Raw genomic sequence first — 24,189 nt, 5'->3', positions numbered from 1 at the left:
TATATATACACATACATATATACAAACATGTCTAAATATATATATGTGTACGCGTGTGTCTGTATATCTGGTAATCTCCAGAAGCAAAGGGGTTTAAAAGTGAGGAAGAAGGCAGGGCTTTAGATCAACCTGGGAATTCATAAGAAAGAAAGAAAAGAAGAATACCAACTCTTTATCATTCCTTCCTAAATATTTAATGCTGCAAGCTGCAGAATAAGGGATGAAGCTTATTCGCTGCAGGGATGTCTCTAAACTGTGTTCTCCTCTGGCATGCCTATATTGTTAAGTGAAGAGAAAAAGGAACTGCAATATTTGAGTCAGGAATAGACAGACAGATAAGCCTTCAGGAATGAGATCATTAGCGCAAGGGAAAACAGAGGTATTACTGAGGTCAAAGTTGCTGCCAGATTCAGAAAAGCTGGGATGGTGAAGTTGGTGCTCAGAAACAAGACACCACCACTTTCCTGCTTTTCTATCTGATGAACCTCCTTTAATTTGTCACAAGAGGATCTATATCCCAAAGACAGGATTTTCATAAGGCACTGAGAATTTGGTCACAGGAGAAGATCAAGGCCATTTTCTTCTTTCCCTTCTACCTGACAGCCTGTTGACACTCAAGACTTGAAGAACACCACACTAAAAAATGTACTGAAATCTCACTCTTTCTCCCCTTACACGGGATCACAGAAATGTAAACTTGGAATGGGTTTCAAGACATTCTTCACTTCAATTTCTTATGATTAGGGAGAATAACTATCATTAGACCATTCCTATTTAGGTTTGAGCTAGTGGGAAAAATAAAGTACAAATTCCAGCGGGGAGTCCCTGCAAGCATGCACCCATTCAAAGAATCTGTGACCCAACTGCTTCACTTGTCCTTAACTAAGTGTTTTATAATTAAGTCCACCTTCCACGTTCGCAGTCGTTCAATACAAAAGATCATCTGCACATTCAGTAGAGGTTTTTTTGCTTCATGCGAGTCCTCTTCAACCTGTTTCAAGTTCAATGCATAATTAACATAGAACAATTCATCTGAATGTTATTTTGAGCCCAGGATGGGGGGCTGAAGCAGAGTAAAAGTCCTCAACAACTTCCATTGTGTACACCAATTTTCCTGACTCCCAAGTAGGGTAAATGCTCATAAAAATATACAATTCTCTCATTGTTATCTTTCTGCTGTAAACTTCCCTGTAACTACAGTTTTCAATTATTGTATTAAAGCCATTTTGAGCCTCTATCCTAGTCATCCCTCTGCCTCATCTAAGTATCAGAACTGTGGAAACAATTTTATTCAGAAGCTTAATCAATAAGCCAGGATGAATGTTACGGTATACATATTTTTTTTCCCTCCACTTACTAATTGACTAAACTGATGATAAAAAGTTGAATTAAAGAACTACCACAGAAAAGCACTTAAGAGTTATGATATTCACCAGTAACTATATTTAATTTCTACATAAGTATGTGCCAAGATGGCATGTGCTAAAGCAGAGTGTAAAGTTTGGCCATTTTAAGTAACTTTGTATTTGACACACTAAGAGAAATGGAAGTAACAACCATATAGAATGTAAGGTAGTTTTCTTGGTTACCATTTTATGAGTTCTGTATTTTCAGAATATTAGATAATAATGATTTCCCTTCTAACAAAGGCAACTTTAAAAAAACCCAAACAACAGATAGTTTTTACCAACATACTACAAAATTTACTTTAAAATTCAATTTATGAAGCTAATAGAATTTAACAGTATAGTTTTGTTTCAGTCTTCTCAGATAAAAACAAATCCTATTTTTCAAAAACACAGAACAAAAACCTGAAACAATCAACCAACCCCTCTAAATTTCTGTGAACTTCTAGCCTCTTGTAAAAATTAGTGAAGGGTTCAAAAATTGCCCTCTTAAGATGACTAATTATCCAAATCCTCCCAGCTAGCATTACTGATTGATGTGTCCTATATATGCAGTGCTGCACCAGTCCGCACTTTCAAAGGGTTAACAGATTTGAAATTAGTCTGCGACTTCAACATTTGAATTTCATCATTTATAAACCTACCAGACTTTTAAATGCAATACTTTGATGTGGCTGTACCAGACAGTGTTGAATACATACATAACATATGTCCTATTTGCTTATATAGGCAACGCTAACTGTACCTAGCTGAACTCTCAGTTGTCTCAGTAGCAAAGAACGGCAATATCGAGAGCAATTTTACATACTGTACTAACTATACAAACCATATCAATCCCATTTAAACGTTATTCACAATTACTTCAGCTACAGAAATTCAAACAACATTCAGGCAGAATGGGACTAAGGGTGTACTACATAGTAGAAACATCAGTTCAAATGAAATATTGTACTCTGTACTGGAAAAGATAACATTTTACTTCCAACCAACAAATATTTCTGGAAATAAACTAGCTTTATGGTCCTAAGGATTAAGTCACAACATTTCTCATAAAAAATGATTAATCTTTACAAAAAGGCAGGAAAATGAGACAGCTACTACCGCCCACTTTGACATTTTCATTCTTTGAAAAAAACACAACACACAACAAAAAAAACTGAACTAGTTTATGAACAACAGCTATCAGTAACGCAGATTGCCAGATGAAATAATTTATCAAGTATATTTCTGCGATAATGATCTTTTATTCTCTGTATTAAGAAAACACAGTGACATTAAACAGCTTTACTATGAAATCTGATAAGCTTTGCCACTGAACACACAAGTCCTGAACATGAGATCACATTTTCTGTATCAGCTATTTAAGCCTTATAGCAACACATACAACCATATCATTGTTGTTGCATCCAGCTGATGCTTGGAGTCCTTTTGGCCATTTGAACACTTGCACTTAATTTCCACAGAAAGTAAAACAAATAAAAACTGTTTCCTTCAAGCAATGATACTTTATTCCAGTGCTCTCACTTACTTGAGTTATTTTTTCAACACCTTGAAAGCCATGTTTCTCAAAATGTTCAGCTATATTTAGGAAGGTATGACGTTCCAGATAACGGCAGTTACTGAGAGCAATTAAAAGCCTCTGTTCCTAAAAATTTGTTTTCAGAAGAAAGAGTATAATAGTTAGAAAAAAGAAATACAAGCATGACCAATACTGTAAATGTATAGTATTTTATTGACTCTGTGTGTGATAAATATGCTGATAAAGTGGAGTTTACAAATATTTTTGTCAATAAAACACCAAGAACTGAGTGACTATCAGGTATGATGATTGAACATGTATGCTTTTTCTTATAGGATCTGGAGCATTCACTAGAATAGGTGTGACTAATACAGAATCGTGGTTAAGACTTCTTTACAAAAATTAGGTTTGGACAGCTTTCCAGGAAGCTGTTTCTGGCTTTTAGTTTGTTTCAAGAAATATGCTAAGAATTATGACCATCATAAAATTAACTGAAGATCATCTTCACTTTCACACAAAGCTGGCTAAAACATGGGAAGCAAAACAGGTACTGAATGAATGCACTCACCCATTCTAAAATACTAGAAGGTTCAGGAGTACTTAATATAATTTCAGCAGTTAATTTGAAAAAAATTCTAGGTGGTTATAACTTATCTCTGTTCTTCAATGACTTTTTTAATTACAAGGTCAAATACATTCTAAAGTTGAGATAACAGAATTGCCTTTCCCTGACCTTGGTGCAAAAAGGCATAGCTTCCAAAGAGACAAAGAACCAAACAAGACAGAACTACTATTAAATAGATTTGGTCTTCCCTTTTCCTCTCTCCTTCTCCCAATGGGAAGACATTTTTCTACCTCAGATGGAAGTTCAAAATCAACACCAGCAAATACTTTGAAACCAAAGTTATTTGGCAGTGAAATAATCATAATCGTGCAAATCTGATTAAAAATGGTGTTGGTTTTCAGACCCAGAACAACTCCTGACAGTTTTGTATGCCAGTAATATGATGACTAGTATTGAGATGTGCAGTTACCTACTACTTTAAGTTATAATCAGTTGGTATACAGAGTATTGAAAGAAAATGAGAATTTAAAAAATACAGTGACAAATCTTGCTCTGGTCACTCACTTTCTCTGTTCTCATTACTCAGTCAGGAAAGAGAAGATAAAGTATTGATTTACAGAAAAAAATTAATATGATACTATGGAAACCAAACATTGTCTAAACCTGTTGATTCCTTTTTTATTTAAACATTTGTACCTATGACATATGGGAGGAAGTCAAAGCCCCCAAGAGTTACTTTGTCAACAATGAATATCAAAATCTATATGTCGCAAGAATAAAATGATATAAAGAACTAATTATTATAGTCTGCAATTCAAAAACTTGGCCTGATTTGGAAAGCTGTGATTCTTTATTGTAGCAGGAATGCTTATTGCTCTTGTAAATGAGGATAAGCTAGGACTTCTGACAACATTTAAAACCTCTACTAAGGAATATTAACCTCACAAGAGGTTCTCACTAGGTTTCTTGCAGGGAATAACTATATTTTTTCATCAGCCACTGGACTAGAAGAAACCACATTAAACAAAGCCAAAGTGTCAAGAATATTAAAAACTTTTTTCCAATTTTCTAAATAACAAAACCAAATCTAAACAAGCCAAACAAATAATCAAAACTTACTCTTGGTAAAGTAATTTTTCTGGTGAAAAACTACATGACTTAATATCTACATATTCATGGGTTTTAAAAAGTAACTAATAATCAGATTAGTTGTTATAATTTAAAACAAGAGGATAAATCAAAAATCAGTCTTAACACCAGTGCTATTTTCACTGATTTCAACGATGCCATTTTAGTTTCTGAGAAGGACCTGGTTTCAAAATAGTCTTCGTTAGTTACCTTAAGATGGTATGCTAAGATATCATAAGCAAAAAGAGCCTTATATCCTTGTATTTTCTTACACTTATATACATATTAGGAAGTGCCTCTAGAATACAGAATTACTCTCTAAAAAAGGAAAACAAAAAACTGAAACACTAAAAAAAAAAGACCACATTCCTGTAACTTTGGGAAATACTAAGTTTCACATCAGATTTTAGAAACAGAAGCCAAACTTACTGAAGAAAGACTTGAGTCTTCATGAATGCTTCCAAACAAATCTGGAGATGAAACATCAACTGAAAGACTAGGAATATTGTTTAAAAAGTGAGTAGTATAGTGCTTTTGATTATCTGATACATGGTGGATTCAAATGAACAGTTGTAACATAAGACCAGAATCTTATTTCAAGCCCCCTCACACCAGCTAATAAAGCAGCCCACATTGCTCAGTTTTTCTAGGATGTCCACAAAGCCTGCAGGAGCTTTGTGGACAGACAGTACTATTCTAGCTACAGACCTTTCCTTCTTAAAGCATTTTAATTTTCTATAATTTCTCTGGTTTGCCACAGGTTCCATTTTGGTTTTACATCTATCCAGCCAACAGTCATCCAAACAGCCAAAAAAAAGCGGCATTAGGAACACAGTTAATTTGCCTTTTTCTAAGGCTTATTGCAGGTACCACTATTTGCCAAGTCTCTGGCTTTTCACAAATAAGTAATTGGTACTCTTGGAAACTCAGGCTATTCTGACTTGTTTTGATCTCTAAAATAAGTGGCTCATAAGCAATTATCAAACAAACAAACTTTCAAGAATTTAGCAGAAATACCAATAGAACCAGTCAAAACAGAAGGGAAGAAGAGAAAGGCGGGGGATGTTTCTTCATAACTAGACATTACTTAGTGACAAGAACAACTCATTCCATGTAAGGTCATGTCAAAAACAACATACCTGCTTCTAAAGCACAGAACTCCTGTCATTGATTAAAATGGTGTAATACCATATTCATTATCTTGTACAGTATTTATTAAATGATGTTACTCAATTGTTTGGCATAAAAAATATCTGCTCTTATTTCAAAGCATCACTAACCAGAGGCAAAAGTATTCACAAGAAATATGAAATACCAGAGGGGATAAAACCACACCACCACTGAAATTTGAGACTTGTACCCACAATTTCAGAATACTACACCTAGGTCCTATTTATTTTACTTACTGTGCTGTATCTATGTCACCATCAGGTTTGGTGCTCAGTTGTTCCAAACAGTCTATAAAGACCTAGGAAACAATAAAAGATGATCTACATTTTCTGCCAGAACTAAAAAAAATTTTCTTAAATTCACTTTTACTACAGTCAATAGAAGCAGAACAATCATCCCCACCTTTCGTTGTCTTAAAACTTACATAAATACAGTAACATTTTAGTTACATCTTTTGAATGCATAGTTTCCATTTTATATGCATCACAGCTTACTTGTAGCAAAACATAGGAGTTTTTAATCCTGCTAAGTGATTCTCATCATGCATGACTAAAATTATGCAGTCATAATCTACTGATTTGCAAAGGCGGCATTGTTAACAGTTTTCAAGTATTCAATCTGAACAGTTGATCCCAAGTAAACATTGCAGAAGCAGCACTAAAATCCATTTTTTGCTTTGGCTCATGATTTCTTATTGAAGAGAACAATAAAAATGGTTCAAAAGCCTAAAGCATGTTATTATCTAATTTCAGATATATTTTTTTAAAAAAAAATCAGACTTTGTTACAAAGAACATTGGTTTCTGATAGAAAAATTAAAAGCTAGATCTTCAGCTGGTGAAAAACATCATTGCTCCTTTTACTGCAGTGTACCCATGTTAGATGACATCAGCTCAGCAAGCATCTCAATCATCAGTAAAATCTTGAACAGTCACAATCAGTAAAATACTTGAATATGTCACTTACGCTCTGAGGATTTGATATCATCAGATTCAGCTAGTAAGCTCTACACACTTTTAAAGTCAAACATTTCTCAGTATTCCACAGTGTATCAGAGGAATAACACAGTCATCAACTTAAGCTACCTTTTGGGAGGCGGGCAGGGTACAAAGCACACATTTTTGTTGATCACTTGTGTTCACAATTTCATACTTAAAAGTGCTCAACCTACCTGCATGATCCCAATGCTTAGCTGGCACACATCCTCCTGTGTTTTCTGCTGCTGGAAAACCTGAAGATGCAAGCATAATATTTCAGAACAGCTTCTTGTAGCTTTATTCTCAAGGAAGGCCTGAATAACCTATCCCTAAAGAGATGACACAATTATAGGAATGGCTGTGGGACACAGAGTTTTCTCACGGGTCAACTTCAATTTTCCCCCACCCTAAAAACGGGGTGAGAGAACAGAAGCGCCAATAAACAGTCTGACAAGCATGAGGAGATAACACATTAAAAGGACATAAATCCTAGTACCTAGTACACATGTGATATGTATCATTGTTGGCTAATAGAATTGCAGCAAAAGCTCCCAGGACATTCAAAGATCTTTGGACCCTAACAAGAAGGATTCACCACGCACTTAAGATTCTTTTGAATTAGTTCATTAAGAAACTAGACAAGCTAACCGTAAAAATTGAAATAGGGGAGGAGAGAGAAACAATACCCATACAGAGGGGCCCAAGGGACTTTGGAAAAGTGTTAAAACTTCCTTAGATCACTGAAACCTGAAAGAAAACATCAGTATCACAATCAATTTGGGCCTCAAGGTACTAAGCGGATCAGGACAATCAGGACTCCTGATTTAGAATAAAGTTTACAGAAGTAAAAAGCTGAATTCAAGTTCTGCAAGTAGTTTGGATGGAACAGTGAGTGAAGAGTAACCCTAGGAATGCCCCCCCCGGCCTTTTTTTTCCTCATGTAAATAAAGTCACATCTACTGCTATCTGAAAAATACATTAATAACTTTTTTCAAAAAACCAGCTTAAAAGATTTAAATATAGGTCCAATCTACCCCGTACACAAATGATTACCACTAACAAAGGAAACACACAGAATTCTAAAAGCTAGCAGCAGTCAAAAGGGTGTACATGGAAAAAAATAATAATAATAAATAAAATAATCATTCTCTGAAAGGTCTTGTTCTGAAACCCAATAGTAATTTACATAAAAAGAACAAAAATAAAAGCATAAATCAAAACTTACACTGGCCTCTCCAGGTTTGCAGTCCAGCACAGTTTTAAGAGATTGCAAGGAGTGGATAATGCACTGTTCAAACTGGGATGGCTAAAAGGCAAGTGACTTGTTAGCTTTAGATAAGCATGTCAAATGTATACTACAAAAATATATAAAAACTTCCATGCCATATGGTAACCTCTTTGTTTCCAAATTATCCCAAATAAGGGGGGGGAAATCACAATTCATATTACCAGAGGACCCTTTTGTAGTGATGTACTTCTGTACTTAAGTTCTCTACAGAATTATTACCACGGACCAATGTACTTTTTTTAATCTGAATGAAAGCCTTCCACATCAAACAGTCTCCTCTAAAAGGGTCATGAAAGATTTTTATAGCTTGTTTGTGGTTGCATATATTGACAATTACATTATAGATGCCTGTGACACCCTCCTTCCCCCGCATCTTGATCTAAGCTGGGATAGAATTTCACCTGGGATATCTGATATTTCTGCATTTTATTTCAGTAAAAGGTGTCTAAGAAAAATGGATTGAAAATTATTTCAACATGGAGGAGAAAAAACACTGGTTTGGGGGTCTTTTTTTTACCTTCAGGTTTCAAAACCTGAAGTATAAGTGTCTTGTATCAATTTCACTCTGAAAGTGCAAATGAGTTCACAACATCAGAGTCATTAGTCAGTTTTTCCTTGTCTTTCTCGCTACCCTGTTAAGTCACACTTCTTTTTTTTTAATTAGGCAGGAAGCTGTTGTACAGGGCAACGTGAAGTAGAAAGGTGTCACTGCCCTGGAAAAGAGGGACATCATCCTATTGCAGGTGGACAAAAAAAAAAAAAAGCTATTAAGCCCTGTAAACCTGCTTTTCATCCAGTAGATGGTTTATGGCATGTCAGCAACTTTAGGCTTAGAAATAACTTTTATTTCTGTAAATGCTGGAGTGGAGGTGGATCATGAAAGTGATGCCTATATGGCAACCTGCTAAGACAATCTGTATTTATTATTTTTGGACCCACTTAAAAGAAAAAGAACAGCACTAAAGGGCTGTTCTGTTTTTTTTTTTTTTTTTTTTATTTCCGCATAATAAAACATCACACCTCAGAAGAAAGCTGTTCAGATGTGTTATTCTTTGGAAATTATGAAGCTGAGGAAAGTTGGTTCTGTGCCTTACTCTATCTTTTACCTGGAATATAAATGCTAAAGGGGTTATCAACCAGTATTTCCCTCAAACTTATAATACAGTTTCTATGTGAAACTCAAAATGTCCCCAAAGAGACTGCCTGGCCCTTGTTTATACTGGTTCATTTTTGCTATAATTTTCACTATAATATTACCACAATAAACTCTAGTAGATAAATAACCCTGCTATGACAAAATGTAGCCAACTGCCACCATTAAAATTTGGTATGTCTCCACCACGGTCTCAAAAGGTATCTAGGGAAATGCTGCATAAAAGGAATTCACGAGTGATTTCTAAATACAAAAACGACTTAAGTAGTTTTTAGACAAAGATGGGTTAAGGATACAGCAAAAGCAAAAAATAAAGCTTTTGTGGAAGATCCATCCTCCTCCCTCCATTTTACAAATGAATAGAGTGAAAAACAGAAAAGTTAAGGGACTTGCCCAAGTCAGTGGCAACTGAAACCAAGACCTGAAGCTGTAAATCTGGTTATAATACAATTGCCCAACAATACTCCTTCCTACAATGTGTATATTGTGATTGCTTAATGCCCTCCTACTCAAGTTCAAACATGTATTTATAGAAGCAAATAAGAAAAACTAAAAAAGTCTGTGGAGCATTCTCTTAGGTAATAGACACAAAGCAACTCTCCCTCCTACAGGCCCTTTCTGCTTTCGCAGATTGTTTTTAAGTCACACCTACAACCTGCTTGCTGTATTTTAGGCATTACTCATTACTGTTTATTTCCAGAAAGCATCTCACTAATTTATCTGAATTTGGTTTCAAGTCATTTGTTGTTGGTGTGTAGGCAACCTCCTAAATTAGTTGCTTTTCAGTTCAATTTCTCATTATAACATAAAAGTGACCTATTTATTTAGCTACAGACCAATTCCATGGTAGTGTACCTACTAAGTTATGAAGCATTTTGATGTTAACTGAACTTGTTGTGACCTCAAAAATAGTTTTTTTACTTCAGTAAACTGTCCCTAAAATAACAGGCTTAACAATGAAAGTTATTGTTCATCTCAGCAAAATCATGCTAGAGGTCAGCAGTAATTATACTGATACATTTAAATAAACCCACTTAAGGCAGAAAGTTATGCTACATATCTTGATGCCCAATTCTTATTTATTTTTGTCTCTCAATACATGGCACAAATCTGCAAACTTTTATTTATGCTTTTTCCTGCCCCTCATTTTGCACCTTCAAAAATACTGCTGTCTAATAGTACCATTATCACTTAAAGTTATTGCAGACATAATAGTTTAAGAAGTATAAATAACAATTGTGGAAAAGGAAGAAAAAAATAACTGCGTTTGGTGATGGGATATGTTAAGAGTGTTGTAAATAAGTAACCATACAAACAAAAAAATTTTGTATTTATCTTCCTATATTTTCATGTTTTAATAAAACTATAGACACCAGTATGCACGCATATAGACAAAGTCCAAAATAATTCAGTTTTTGGAAAACATAGAAGCCAGTTTCATTACACTCGCAAAAAGAAAAAACCAGCAAAGAAAGCGCTTACAAGACACATAAGTATACCCACCAACGATGTCAAACCTTCATTGTCAACAACCCAGTCTTCCTTTTCAGCCAACCTCTTTATATCTGTAAGACAGAGCAAGAGGGGGAAGGGGAGAGAGGGAGATGGTATTCATTTTCATTATTAAAAACTCCTTGAACTTGAAAAGATAAACCACAGACATTGGGACTGCAATGACTAGGCATACAAGCAAATAGCACTAAAAGCTTCAAAGCTTTCAGCACTCTCAAATGACTAAGAATGGAACTCATACATGGTATGCTGGTGACACCACATAGAGAAGCATATCTATGATACATGGCAAGAACTGCATGAAGCACATCTTTTACTGGAAAGCTTAAAATTAAAGGAATATTGTAAAGGCTTTGGGTTTGTTTTTATTTTGTAAATTTTTAATCACAACATAAAATACTGCATTTAAGAACCCAAGTCTCTAATACATTATACTCCAGCTCTTAATTAAAAATGAAAGAACAACCGCCTAGCATTTTAGCAAAGACAGAGAGGACAGCATATAATTCATATTCAGTAACTATAAAAGAGGCACAGAGTCCCCACTCGGGGTCAAGGATCCACGGTGCTACACTTTCTTCAAAAATACATGAAGGTATATGCAAAAAGCACCCTCTTCCACTACCCAGAAGGTGCCAACTTCTATAGGCTTACTGAAGCTAACAGGAGCTAAGTCAGGATGTGAATCCAAAGCTCCTGCACTGTAAACAAAATTCCTCTACGGATGCATGCACTCTGTGTCATCGCTTTTTGGGGGGGGGGGCTTAACTGACTTGTAAACAAAACAAAGATGAACTGCATGCAGTTGGTGGGGGCTTTGGCATCCAGTTTTTCCATGCACTTGGAAATTGCTCATCAGAACTGTCTGTACATCAGGAAACTCCCTTTTAAAGGGGCAAAAAATTCAGTGAATTATCACCTCTCCCCAATATCCAAGAAAAGAGGATAACCAATGCATGCTGAAACATACCTTTACTATCTTAGTGCTTTAATTAGCTAAATTAGGAAGCTTGGTTATGATGTCATACCCTGCAATTCTACATCCCGTGGAAGTATAGGCTTAGTGAAGGATAAAAAGTATTATGAATAATTACTCCGTTCATGTCCCTATTTAGCAAACCTCTTAATTCAACCGATATTCTTGCAAAACTTTAGATTGCACTGGTCAGGCTTTACACGTTTTTGTGGCTGCTTACTTTTGTATTCTGTTCTGATCTAATACAAATACAAATGAAACAAATTTCTTTCTCGTATTTCACTGCTCACCAAATTCCAGTCAAATACATTCATGTAAACCCCCTCTCTAGTCTGGCATTCACATAATTTGACTTTCATGACCTTTATGACCAGTGATCACATATGAGAGGGAAAGAACACAGACTGCTTCTCAGGGTCAGCATGAGTATACGCTGTTTATCATAAGACAACAAGAAAACCCTGTGTGTGGGCAGATTTGTCCTATTTAAATAGCTAATGGTAGAGTGCTCTGTTAAAAATTCTAACTGATCTGAATGCCTTTAACAACTTAGAACATGCAGCAAGAGATGAGACTGAACTTTATATCAGCAGTCTATGCAGCTCATATTTCAGATTATAGAGGTGAGATTCAAGTCCAGGACAAGCCTTTTTGACTTACATATTAAAGACATAAATAACTGCACCTGACATCCATTTACATAGCTCCATGAGAACAACCATTAGCCATTCTTTCACTGGTTCCCTAAAAGTAACAGTTTATCCAAGGGCCCAACTAACCTGATCCTGTCCAGAAAACTATCTAAACACATTCAACATATGCAATTTAGCTTTAGCTGATAAAGAACAAAAAAAAAGGGTCCCATTGATAAGGCACATATGGAATGAGAATCATTATACAGGCGGGCATCTTTTCTCCTGTTTGATGCTACAGCCAATATATAGGACTGCTTCACTGATAAGGGATGGAAGCAGCAGTCAAGGAAGGCTGCTGTTATTAGCTAGATCAAATTGATATACATTATCCAGCCAACATAACATACTGGCATCTTCAGGGATCCGATCTCTTTTGATTCAAGAAAGAAAAGTATGAATAAAGATGTTCAGACCAAATAGAGTATCAGTCACACATAGACTGGTGAATCTGCTTTTATGAAAATCTAAGGTACAAACTACCACAAGAGTTTTTCCTCCACAGAACATACATAGCCAGCAATCAGGACATAAGAAGGAGAAACGCTGGATCTGAACAAAGAACTAAGCTATCGTTATGATGCAACAAATAGGCAAAACGAGTAAAATGGCACACTTTTTGGCCGATAGCTTCATCATTAATCACGTATTGGAGCTCTCTGGACTGTACTGGAGAAACTAGGTGGATAGCTCAGAGATATGATAAGCTAAGCATTGTCAGCAAAATAGTCTGGAGATAGATACTTCCTTTGAAACTGCCAGGACATTGGAGGAATCGCTTATAATTCCTAGACAGAGGGCAGTCAGTCCAATATGTCTCATGTTACATGTCATCCTCACATCACCAAAAAAACCCAAAAACCCCACCAAACCCCAAAATCTTTTTCACCTACCATTAAAAAAAATAAGTATAACTGGTCTAAATTGTGCTAAGTGAAGAAAAGCAAAAGAGACATCCTCATACTTTAAGTGAAATCTGAAACAGTGGTAATACTTTCTGTATGGAGTTGTAAAGAGATAAGACAACCTGTGCACTTGTATGGTGAACTAGCTTGATATTAATGCAGAAAGATAATGTTAATGCTGAAATTTGATTTAATAAAAGAATTAAGAGCCAAGAATACAATTCAACATTGTATCAAACAAACTACAGAGGCCTTATGATTTGTTGTCACCAAAACTTTAAAGATGTGCTTAATATAGCCACTTGCGCTTAGCATGCTTAGGGCTTGAGTAAAACACTTAGCTTCATGTCAGCCTACAAAATAATGATGAATATGTTAAAGATTAAAACCTGATTAAATTGTAAGATTAAAAAAGCCCCCCCTTTTTTTTTAAACATTGAGGGTAATTAGTGTTTTGGAAAAAACCCTGCTAAGTGAATTAGTAGATCAATCCGCTCTGATTTTGAGAGAGACATTTATTTCTAGAACATTTACTTCATTCACATTTAAGTTTCAGAGTTGATACAAGACGGTAAGATGAATGGTCATTGATGCACATAGAGTCACATTAGATTTAGAGAACATGCTACTGGCCTTGACAATCCAGACATTTATGGCAAAAGCTATGTATACAGCAGGAAGCCTGGGGATTATAATATTAGTAAAAGGCCTTGGAAAACTCACAACTAAAATACTTCATAAAAAGCTGTGGATTTTTTTTTCTTGGGGGTGGGACATTGCTTATTTAATTCCTCACTTTATAGAAGAACCCAAAAAAGAAAAAAAAGATAATTCCAATATGGGAAAGCTGCATTATGAGATAAATCACCTGCATTGTAAAACTGTCTTAACCCAAAGGAAACAGATTAAACAACTGTATTCATTAGACTAAGGGAAGAAAAGACTCATAACACACATTTCTGTCAGAGAAGTAAAATACTTGAGTAACTGTTATGAGATATTACACAACTCAGAAGAGTCCACTGCTACTATGTATCTGTAACAAACATGGTTATCTTCCAGAACGTGATTTGGCCTAATCAGAGGCAAAAAGCCGTGACAGTAAGCAGAGAGACCTGCAGCCTTCTATTACCTTCAGCTGTGTGTTGTAAGGTCACTATAATGCAACGTACACGAAGGTCCAAAATAAGATCCTGGATGATCTGAAGCATATCATTAGGTATCTCGAGTGCAGTAAGAGACTCGGAACTAAGCCTGGAAAGCAAATAAAGTTAGACTGAAGTGTAAATCTGCTGATACAACTTCATTTAATTTTTTAGATGTTTTCTGTGTATGTGAATACAGTAGCTCCATCCACAGTGTATCTTTGAAAACTAATTATCCCAGAGAAGATTAATTATTTGCTTAATTCAGATGCTTGCAAATACAGATTTATTTTTCTGTAACATTACAATAGTGTCATCACAGCAACATGCCAACTTTTCCCACTGTCCTTTTGCACTTCCCCGCCTGCCCTTCTGCATCCATCTCTTGTCTTACAATCCAAGAATAACCTTTTTGGAGCAGAAGTAGCTTTTCTGCTGTTTTTATGTGAATGGCTAGATCAAATCCTAGGTCCACAAAAGAGTTTGAGATATTGTTTACCCACATTACAACAGTAACAGCCATCAAGCTGCCATAAATGGTGATGTGGCTGTGCATCAGATTGCCAAGAATATATTCATTTAAGAAGCCAAAACACAGCTACTGCATCACCTGTGGAGTTAAGAGTGAATTCATTCACTGTTTTGCTCCCAAATCTGGGCACAAAACACCAACTACTATAGCCGAGGATAGAAACATTCATTTCCATTTTTTTCTTTAGAAATAATAACACAGCAGCTGCTTGCAAGGAATAGCATCTTCAGCTTTTAACTAAAAGGCTGCAGTTGTGCTCAGACTTTAGTTAGGGGCACAGAGAGAGGTTCACTGCTTTTATCCAACTCTTGGATATTTAAGCAAAGACAATTCAAATGTAGTCATTGCTGTTTGCTCTACTGCTAATACTGAGCAAAGCACAGGTACCAGAAAATGCCAAAAACAGGAGTAGGAAGGCACAAGCAAACAAGTTTGAGTAATAAGTGGAACATTTCCAATCATCCACCTGTAGGCTCCAGTTCCTTACCCCTGGTGTTGGGCATAAAACATCAAAACCCCACCTAACTGCTATCTGCTCAGCACGATGACTGAATTGTATCACATAAATCTGTACTGTCTCAGCCGTCCAGGAAACACAGGATGTAAATACCCATCTGTGAGAAGTTTAAATGACTTTAGACTGCACAGAAGTCCCGTACTTAAAGTTGATTCCATTTCTAAGGGAGCACACAGCTGTCACAACCCTAAGATCATCTTTTTCCTTATATAACTCACCCTAACAAATACATACCTTTCTAACCTTACAATAAGGCAAAAGTCTTGCCAGCAACGGCTTCACTTTATTGCACAGCTTTAATTTATCCTCTGAAACCTATTCATACCAGGCAATGACAGAATGCGGTACAAGTACAACCATCCTACTTTAAGCTGTGTGATACACAGAAACAAGCAGAAAAATTAAGATCACACACATGTAACGACAACTCCTTGTTACCTAATTTTGTAAGTTTTAGCATTCTTAAATACAAGCAGAAAACAGTAAATCATTTGTGAGATGACCAAAAAGAGTAAAAATCTATCATGTGCTTCATAATGACTATGTTAGAAACTATAAAAATAAGACAAGCTATTACATAACTTTGCAACAAGTAAGGTTTTTAAGCAATGCGTAAACTCTTCATGAGAAGAGTCCACCTTCATCATTGGTGCGAGTCACAAGAATTTATTAGATTGTCAAAGTGTGTGGGCTCGAAAAGAAAAGTACTTGCAGCACTTGCAAAGCCTTCTGACCTGGTCATCACCACTCGGTACCCCATCATGGTATGTTCACAGTTCCTCTTCTCCAGATTGCCCCTTTTCTTCTCTCCTTTTGACTGCTTTGAATGCTGCTTTGCATTAAAGCTTACTTCACTACAGTGCCAGCAGAGGCATCAGTAAGAACATCAGGTGGGGAAAAGAGTGGGAGGGAGAGAGAATTTCCCTAGTTCAGTTGTTCATTACCAGAGCAGTATCCAGAAAGCAAGAGGAGATTCTGTAAAAAACAGAGCCTTCTTATATCCTGTAACCTCAGCCTGCATCATACCTCAGATGGCAGGAATCTGAAGCACAACCAACCTTTAGAGAGTCTGTTGGTTAAATTTCCAAGCCAGTATTACAGATGTGCCAGTGTGAAATTGGATTGCTTTTCATAAACGAGCAACTTTTTTTTTTTTCCTAAATGGTTAAAGTACAGATAATTTAACTGACAACAGACTTTGGAAAAGCGTTAAGTGGACTTGACAACAGGCATGTATCACTGCTAGCTCCATCCCCAAGAATATCTATATGTGATTATACCCCTTCCTTTTCTTCCTCTGTGCTTTGCTTGGTACCTACTTTGAAAACTGCAGATAAAAAGTGCAGTGTTATATCCAGGTATTTCTCAAGTTTCCAAAAGATAATGACAATTCTTATATCCTCTATAGACAAATGAAAGTGAATTCTGTGTATTGAGACATTTTGTAATTAATGATGTGCACGTTACCAAGTTCCTAAACAAACATAAGCAGAATGACATTATAAGCAGGAGTATCACCTTCCATGAAACAACTGTAAAAGTAAATTATGATGTAATAAATATACTATAGTGAGAAGCATGCTATTTTCACCCAGTTTGGCAGAAATGGGAAGATGTATATGTAGCAAGTGAAGCAGATAACCGCTTTCTACCCTAAAGAATCAAATCCTGTTTCATTCATGGAGTGTCTCTGCTGTGCCAAGCAAATATTTTATTCCAACTTTTTCATAAGATGCTATGGAAAAAAATGAATATATCATTACATAATAAGGCTATATCATGAAACATTATTAATTACACTTCTGCATAGAATCCTAACTCTGCCATAAATAATTTTTTTGTAATCCTATCTTTGAAAATGTTAACATTCTCAGTACTCAGGGTATTTAATGCAATAAACAAAACAATTTGTCTTAAAGCACACATATTCTAGGAATAGCATCATTTTGTAGCTCCATGGATCCATTTACCTTACAGTCTGGATAACATGTGTTAGCCACTGGCCAGAAAGTTCAGATTTCATCTCCCAGCCACCATACTGTCTTGATTCTCCTTCTCTGAGGCTGAATGGAAGCAAAGCTCCACGGATAAGTTTTACCAGAGAGTGCATCACTTCCTGAATCATTTTCTGCATCGGAAGAAGGGAAGGAAAAGTCAAGCAAAAAGCTCTATCAATGTGCTTAAGCAGCCATGTACTTGCTATACACAACAGCTTGGAATATATGATTTACAGATGGCTCCACATGGTAGAGTACAGAAGGAGGTGTAAGGGCACACAGATGATTTAAGAAATCTGATTTTCAAGGTGGTGACACTAAAGTATCTTGCTGTGAAGGACAACTGAAAGCAAGCAAGGTTTTCCCCCCATAACTTACCTTGAAATCATTTTGTCTTTGCCTAGCGTTTTTCTTTGATCTTTCCATTTGGCCAGATTTTTCAGCGGTCTTGTGAAAATGAGAAAATTGAAAAGTGTAAGTATCTCATAACCACTGTTAAAATAATTCTGAAAAGGGGGGTTGCAAAGTGAAGAAGTGAAAACCAATGAGTTTATGATGCAATTATAAAAACTAACTCATGACATCTCAAAAAGCAAAGGCTATCTATCTATCTCTATCAATAAACTCTACTTACTGTAGGTCAGTGTGCTAATGTTTAATTCTGAGGAACAATGTGTATTTAAGACAAAGTCAGAGACAAGCATAAGAGTAGCTCAAGCAATACAAACTTCATGAGGTCAAAGTTTTCTCACTGCAATGTTAGTAAGAGCTAAAACATATATAGTCCAATTGTGCATCAAGTCTATATGAAGACACTATTTTCTCAGCATGGAAGCTGCGCAGAGAAGGACATCAATGTGAAAGTGGGAGACACTTCTTGGAATGAGGGCAATTTGGAATTGTAACATGTGAGGGGGAGGCCTGAGGGTTTTTTGTTTGTTTTTTTTTTTTTTTTTTTTTTTTTTTTTTTTTTTTTTAGGAACAGCATTTTGTTGACAATGCTCTTTAATTCAACTAACTGTAAAAGAGACTCTGCAAAATAATCAGCATCTTCATGGACAGTTCGCTTCTTTGAAAAAAGAGAGGAACGTGAGTACACTTTGCATGAGACAGTTACAGTTGAAGAAAAACATGGTTTGACTAATAGTCTTCCTGTTTGTAGTTCTAGCCTTCTGTGGAGTCTACTCAGAACACGGTAGAGTATATTAAATAAAAGTTATTTCAAATACTGGGTTAGGTGCAGATGTAGAATTTTATAGTTAGAAAATCTCCCATTTTATGTATGTACAGCAACATCTACTGGACAGGAAGTGCAATAACATGACAAGAGTGTTCTCAAAGAGAATCAGTTTATTTTCAAGTCATTAATTTGAAATGCTGTCTTTTTCAAATTCCCTCTTTAGCTAAAGCATTTCAGGCTTCTAGTGCAAAATAAATCTTTTGAAGTGAGCAAAAACTAGAGAAAAATAAAACTGCTTTACAGTTTTGGAAAATACATAGCTATGAAACTCTTGTACTTTAAAGCTCTGAATTATACAGTTTCAGACAAGGAGAACAACACTCAAGTTACTGCTGCATATAATACCCACTTCTCTCTTCTAATGCCTTAAAAAGAAAATAAGCTCTATTCCTTTAAAATTCAGGTAGCTTAAAATTGACACTGTTTTACAGCTGGATTAAAGAACAACAAAAAAATTCACAGATCTTTTGATTATTTTTTTTCTTAGTGGTTTTGCTGAAGACCAATCTTAAACCTTTCCTGCACAGACAGACCAAAACTGTCTTGTGGTAAGACCAACGGTTACTACTCACATATGCGACTTCACCTAGAGTGATTCAAAGAACTCAACTTTTTAAACTGTTGAAAATACCACGTAAATCTTCAACTGACAATATTTTAAAGCATATAGCTAACCTTTCAGAACTAAAAAGAACACCACCCCAAAACTCCCAAACACCTACAAACTGAACAAGAAAAAACAGTTTGAAATTCATATGTGGCGATTTTCTTTCCAAATTTTTAAAATGTCTTGAAGATGTGAATAAGCTAACTGAAATGACCCTCTACCATTTTCACAGGACTTTTCTTAAAAAACTGTAGCAATCACCTTGCTTCCTGAATGACAATAAATAGCAAGCAACATGGTAAAAGAAATTTCTTCATAGACAATTAAAATCTGTATGGTTTCTGACAGAAAAACATATAAACCTCAAGTCTTGAATGTGATGTGGTGACAGATATTCCTACATGCTCTAGAAGAAGCCCTCTAGTTTATGCCACCTGCTCCTCCCACTCATTCTCAGTTGATTATGGCATGCAGAACACACAAAAGGAACTGAGGGCATCATCCCTCTTCTCTCCCCAAGAACTTGAGGGGCTTCTATAAGGACCAAAGGAGCAGAAGAAATCAAATATATGGGGATTAATTTCCCACAAGCTCAGAATCTGGCCCTACAGAAGAAGAGCAGATGTACCTTAAAGACTAACAGGAAAACTTCCACCATCACTTTTTTTTTTTTTTAAATACATGGAAATAATGTTTTGCTCAGACATGACATAAGATCACTGCATTTTCCACTTGCAGTCATTTTCATGAGCAGAATTTCTCAACCTTGTTTACAGTTCAAGTCTCAGTTTCTCTAGAAATTGCTTTCTTTTTCATTGTACTCAAGAGAAAAAAAAATCACAATAACTTAAGTGAATTTGTAAAGTCTAATTTCCAATGGTACTGTTGTCAGATATAAAGGTTGTAATTTCCCTTACGAAATTCATTATTTTTGTGAGAGTCAACAGTACTAAGATTTATTCTTGATTCTACTTCCTTCATTGAATGTTATGAGTAAATGTCACCTTTCTTTTGATTTTTATCATGTAAAATGAGGATCACAAATAGAATCTATTTCACTGGAAGTATAATGCTCTGCATACTGTGTTCAACATACAAAGGGCTATAGTACCCATTAGCATCATCATATGAAAACATTATATTGATTTACAGACAGTGGCAATAAATAGGATGACTGCTTGAGAAATTAGTTCTTTTGTCAGAGAAAAGGAAAGTGACAAAATAAGCTTCCAAATTCCCTTTTCCCAAGGTTATTGTTTTATTTTCTACAAAACTGCAAAGAATAGTAGAAATCTATGGCTGCAGTTCTGCTTTAGGGATAATTTTGTAGTGCAGTACTGTAGCCATGATGACTTCAGTATTTAAGGACAGCAGGACACTGTAAGCATGGCAGGATAAAAGCAACTTCAATAAATGAAGTGATATAGCAACAGTTAAACAGAGAAGTTTTAGATGCACAAACTTTTACGTTTGATATAATAGCTGATCTGAATAATATGCATGTCCAAAAGCTTGCTTATTTTCTACCTGCTCTGCATCATCCCAACTATCTCTATATCTCTTTACAGACCAGAGGGGTTTTTAGGACCCAGAATGACGGAGTCCAAATTGCAGTCCGCAGGACTTCCCAGTGATAGCTATGCAGATGAGGTGTGAACGAGTGCCTTATCTGCTGAAGGAACAGAGTGCTGCCTTTCACTACACTTCAATCATGTGTTTGTCTTTCTCAGATTTGCTCCTTGGGAATATGCCATCACTACAGCTCTTCTGGAGAAGAAACAACATGGCTTGAGAATCAGAACTGAACTCTCTGTGAAACACAATGTCATTCTGTGACCAAATTTTAGCAATAACACAAACCCCAAAGCTACTGTATTTATCTGGTAATGATTATGATGGTGATCTGTATACTACTCCTATGAAATTAATTGTGAGATGTATCCTTTCAAAATCTGTTAATACTGTGCACATAAAACCAGCACATCATGAATCATTACTTTTTTTCCCCCTTTTTCTTGGAGTATGAAGATTATATTTACATAATTTGTAAAAACCATATCATCTGAGCAAGAAGGACTAGAAGCACAGGTGATGGCAGCTGACTGCACTTCCAGACTAGACTCCCTGTAGTATGTCTGTGTATACTGCTCTAGGCCTTGGTCATTTTGCAACTCTGATCTTCAACCTATCCTCACTTCCAAATACTTAAAGCTCATGAAATGAGTACTCTTGTTCCAAAGAAAGGAAACTTTTTTTTTCTGTATGACTTCGTCTTTTACACATCTCTATCCTTCACGCAATTTGCTATTTCTTCAGATCACCAGCGAAGGGCAGCTGGCCCACTATGAGTAACAGGTGAAACTAACAGATACTGACTCCAGCATCTGGAACGCACACAGACACACCACTGGCAGAATTCTAAGTAATTCCACTGTATGCTTTTAATTTTAAAAAAGAAAAAGAAAAAATCTCACTTCTACAGGTTAGTATTGCAAGACACCTTATAGTCAAGGTAGCATCTCTCAGAAGCATGAGAGTCTACATATTGTTTTATAAACCTCTCTGATTAAAATAAGTCATCACTTCTTCCAGTGAAATATAATATTTCAAACATAATTATTATGGACCTTTGTAACTTAGAAGTCTGTTATATAGAACAATCCATACCTCACTGAATAAACTTCCATTCACATAAGAAATCCAGAGCTTCCAGAAGTTGGGCAGCTGACTTACAACAAGTTTTGTCAACTTTTCAACAAATACAACTTGCTGAGGAGCTTTGTATCGCCAAGCTATAAGGGGAGAGGGGACAGAAAAAGAAAATTAAAAACCCCTTTGAATTAATAATAAAAAATGTACCACTAGCTTGCTGCTGCTTTTTATTACACAAGTGACTATACAGTGTATAAATAAAATCTTTCAGGTAGGAATGAAAAAATTTAAAGCTTGGTCCATATACATGTACACAACGGGTACACACACAAGGTCTTTCTTCTTTTCTCATATGTTTGCAAGGTGCCAGCACTATGACAGTATATAAAGAAAAGGTCCCTTTGTAGGAGTACCTGATGCAATCTACCTAACAATCCATTCAGATGGCCTTCTGTCTTCAAACCACTCTAAAAGGTAAGGTAACATGAAAGCAATCAAGACATTAGAAGTTTCAAATGATGAAGCGGTGACATTGAAGAAACAGGGCTGCTAGGATATGCTAGTGATTAAGGCAAGCAGTGGGAATTGGAATATCTGATTTAAAGCTTAAAAAAATTTTCCAATGTGGCCTGGGGCAAGTTGCAACCTCTCATCTTCATTTCCATTTCTTTGGGAAAATGTTTTATCTGAAAAAGAGGGAAGATTCCAACATTTTTGTTAAACTCTGTAAATGTATCACTAAGTATATATTGAGATTCTTGAAGAACACCTTCATGACGTATAATACCGTGGCATCTCTCATTTCATGAACGTACTTACACTCCTGATACACTGACTATTAAAACCCATCAGGAAAATAGCTTACATTTTGGCAGCAGATAACTTTTCTCAGTTTCTTATCAAATAGGGCAAAGGGGGGGTGGGGGGGGGGTAAAGAGAAAGCTGAAAAAGGGCAGAAGCAAGGTGCCAATTAATACAGAAAATGAAGGAAACTGAAATACTTTTCCATAACCATCTGCCTTCTCCACTAAAACTTCTCGATTATGATGTTTTAACAAAATAGGGTATACAGATAACATTAACAATGGTAAGAGACTTACATTTCAACTCAAGAATTAGAGTCTACTTTAGAATGTTGGGAAAAAGAAGTCACAGATTTCTGAGAAAAAAACCAACCACCAAACCAAAACAAACCAAATGACATTTAAAGAGGTCCATGTTTCTTGGATATTTTTGGTATAAACTCTGGTCTTTTATAAATGATAAAATTGAAAACATGATGTTATCCTACATAACTGTGGAAATGCAGAAAAATGTTGGGTGAAATTGCACTTTTTCTCTTTAATCTGTTAGGGAATATTGCCTACGCAGAACAGGAATTCGCCAGTTTGTCAAAAATAGCTGCCTAACAGCACATTGGGTATGCTTCACCAGAGCCTCACTATTTTATTGTGTTGGTAACCAGTCTTGAATCTCCTTGAAGTACAGCATGCTTTCAGCAGCATACATTTGTTGAGGTGCAGGTCAATTACTGGTCCATTTCTTTAGGGGACAAATAAACACCTGCACTACCCAAAATGTTCTTTTTCATCGTGGCCAAAAAGTTTAGGAAGTCTGGATTAGTATTTGAAAAAAAATAAATAAGAAAATCACAACAGAAGCCTAAAATTTGGAGAGAGACTCTGACGTAACTGAAGTGTAACTCTGCTGATAGAGATGCATCTGTTTAGGAGGCATGAAAACTTCATGAAAGTTCAACCAGCAAAGCTCATAGTGTGGACACAGATAGGATGTCAGAGCACTCCATTTGCCAGGTTGGTTTATGACTGTCAGAGAACTTGTCTAGACCCAGCAGCAAAAAAACTCCTCTTATTAACATAGGCTGTGACTATGGCACAAAGCTGTGCCAACACTGCTACAGCAACGGAAGCTCTGTAAAACCAACAAACCCCAAGTTCTAATCAAAGATTTCACCTCCTTTGAGAAACCATCTCTTCTTTGCCAAAAGCTCCAGCACCAACCCAAGGTTAAAACCAGGGATGTCTGTTCCTAACAGTAAACACACTGCCAATATTTACTTCACATAGGAAATTCTTTTCCCCTCCAGAAAGCATACTTCTGGCCTATTTCAGAGATTGCCTTAGTTCAGGGTCTGCAGACAGTAGATATTTATTAGAAGAAGCTACTGCACATCATGTCAAAAGGACAT

General features: G+C 36.0%; 1 protein-coding gene across 5 annotated transcripts in view; it reads right to left on the bottom strand.

The window, feature by feature from the left end:
• The window catches only part of EXOC2 (exocyst complex component 2), a 517,534-nt gene that overhangs the window by 38,624 nt on the left and 454,721 nt on the right, over positions 1-24,189 (bottom strand). For all 5 annotated transcript variants that reach the window (XM_049823849.1, XM_049823848.1, XM_049823845.1 and 2 more), the window contains exons 13-22: positions 21,996-22,120; positions 17,860-17,928; positions 17,455-17,612; positions 14,423-14,544; positions 10,709-10,770; positions 7,990-8,070; positions 6,959-7,018; positions 6,025-6,086; positions 5,048-5,114; positions 2,935-3,051 (exon numbers count right to left, since the gene is read on the bottom strand). In XM_049823849.1, coding sequence (XP_049679806.1) covers positions 2,935-3,051; positions 5,048-5,114; positions 6,025-6,086; positions 6,959-7,018; positions 7,990-8,070; positions 10,709-10,770; positions 14,423-14,544; positions 17,455-17,612; positions 17,860-17,928; positions 21,996-22,120 — 923 coding nt within the window. The remainder of the gene's footprint in view (positions 1-2,934; positions 3,052-5,047; positions 5,115-6,024; positions 6,087-6,958; positions 7,019-7,989; positions 8,071-10,708; positions 10,771-14,422; positions 14,545-17,454; positions 17,613-17,859; positions 17,929-21,995; positions 22,121-24,189) is intronic.

This window comes from Accipiter gentilis, chromosome 20 (genome assembly GCF_929443795.1).
Source record: "Accipiter gentilis chromosome 20, bAccGen1.1, whole genome shotgun sequence".
Classification (NCBI taxonomy): domain Eukaryota; kingdom Metazoa; phylum Chordata; class Aves; order Accipitriformes; family Accipitridae; genus Astur; species Astur gentilis.
Note: the sequence above shows the minus strand (reverse complement) of the source record. Positions and strands in the feature narration are given on the sequence as shown.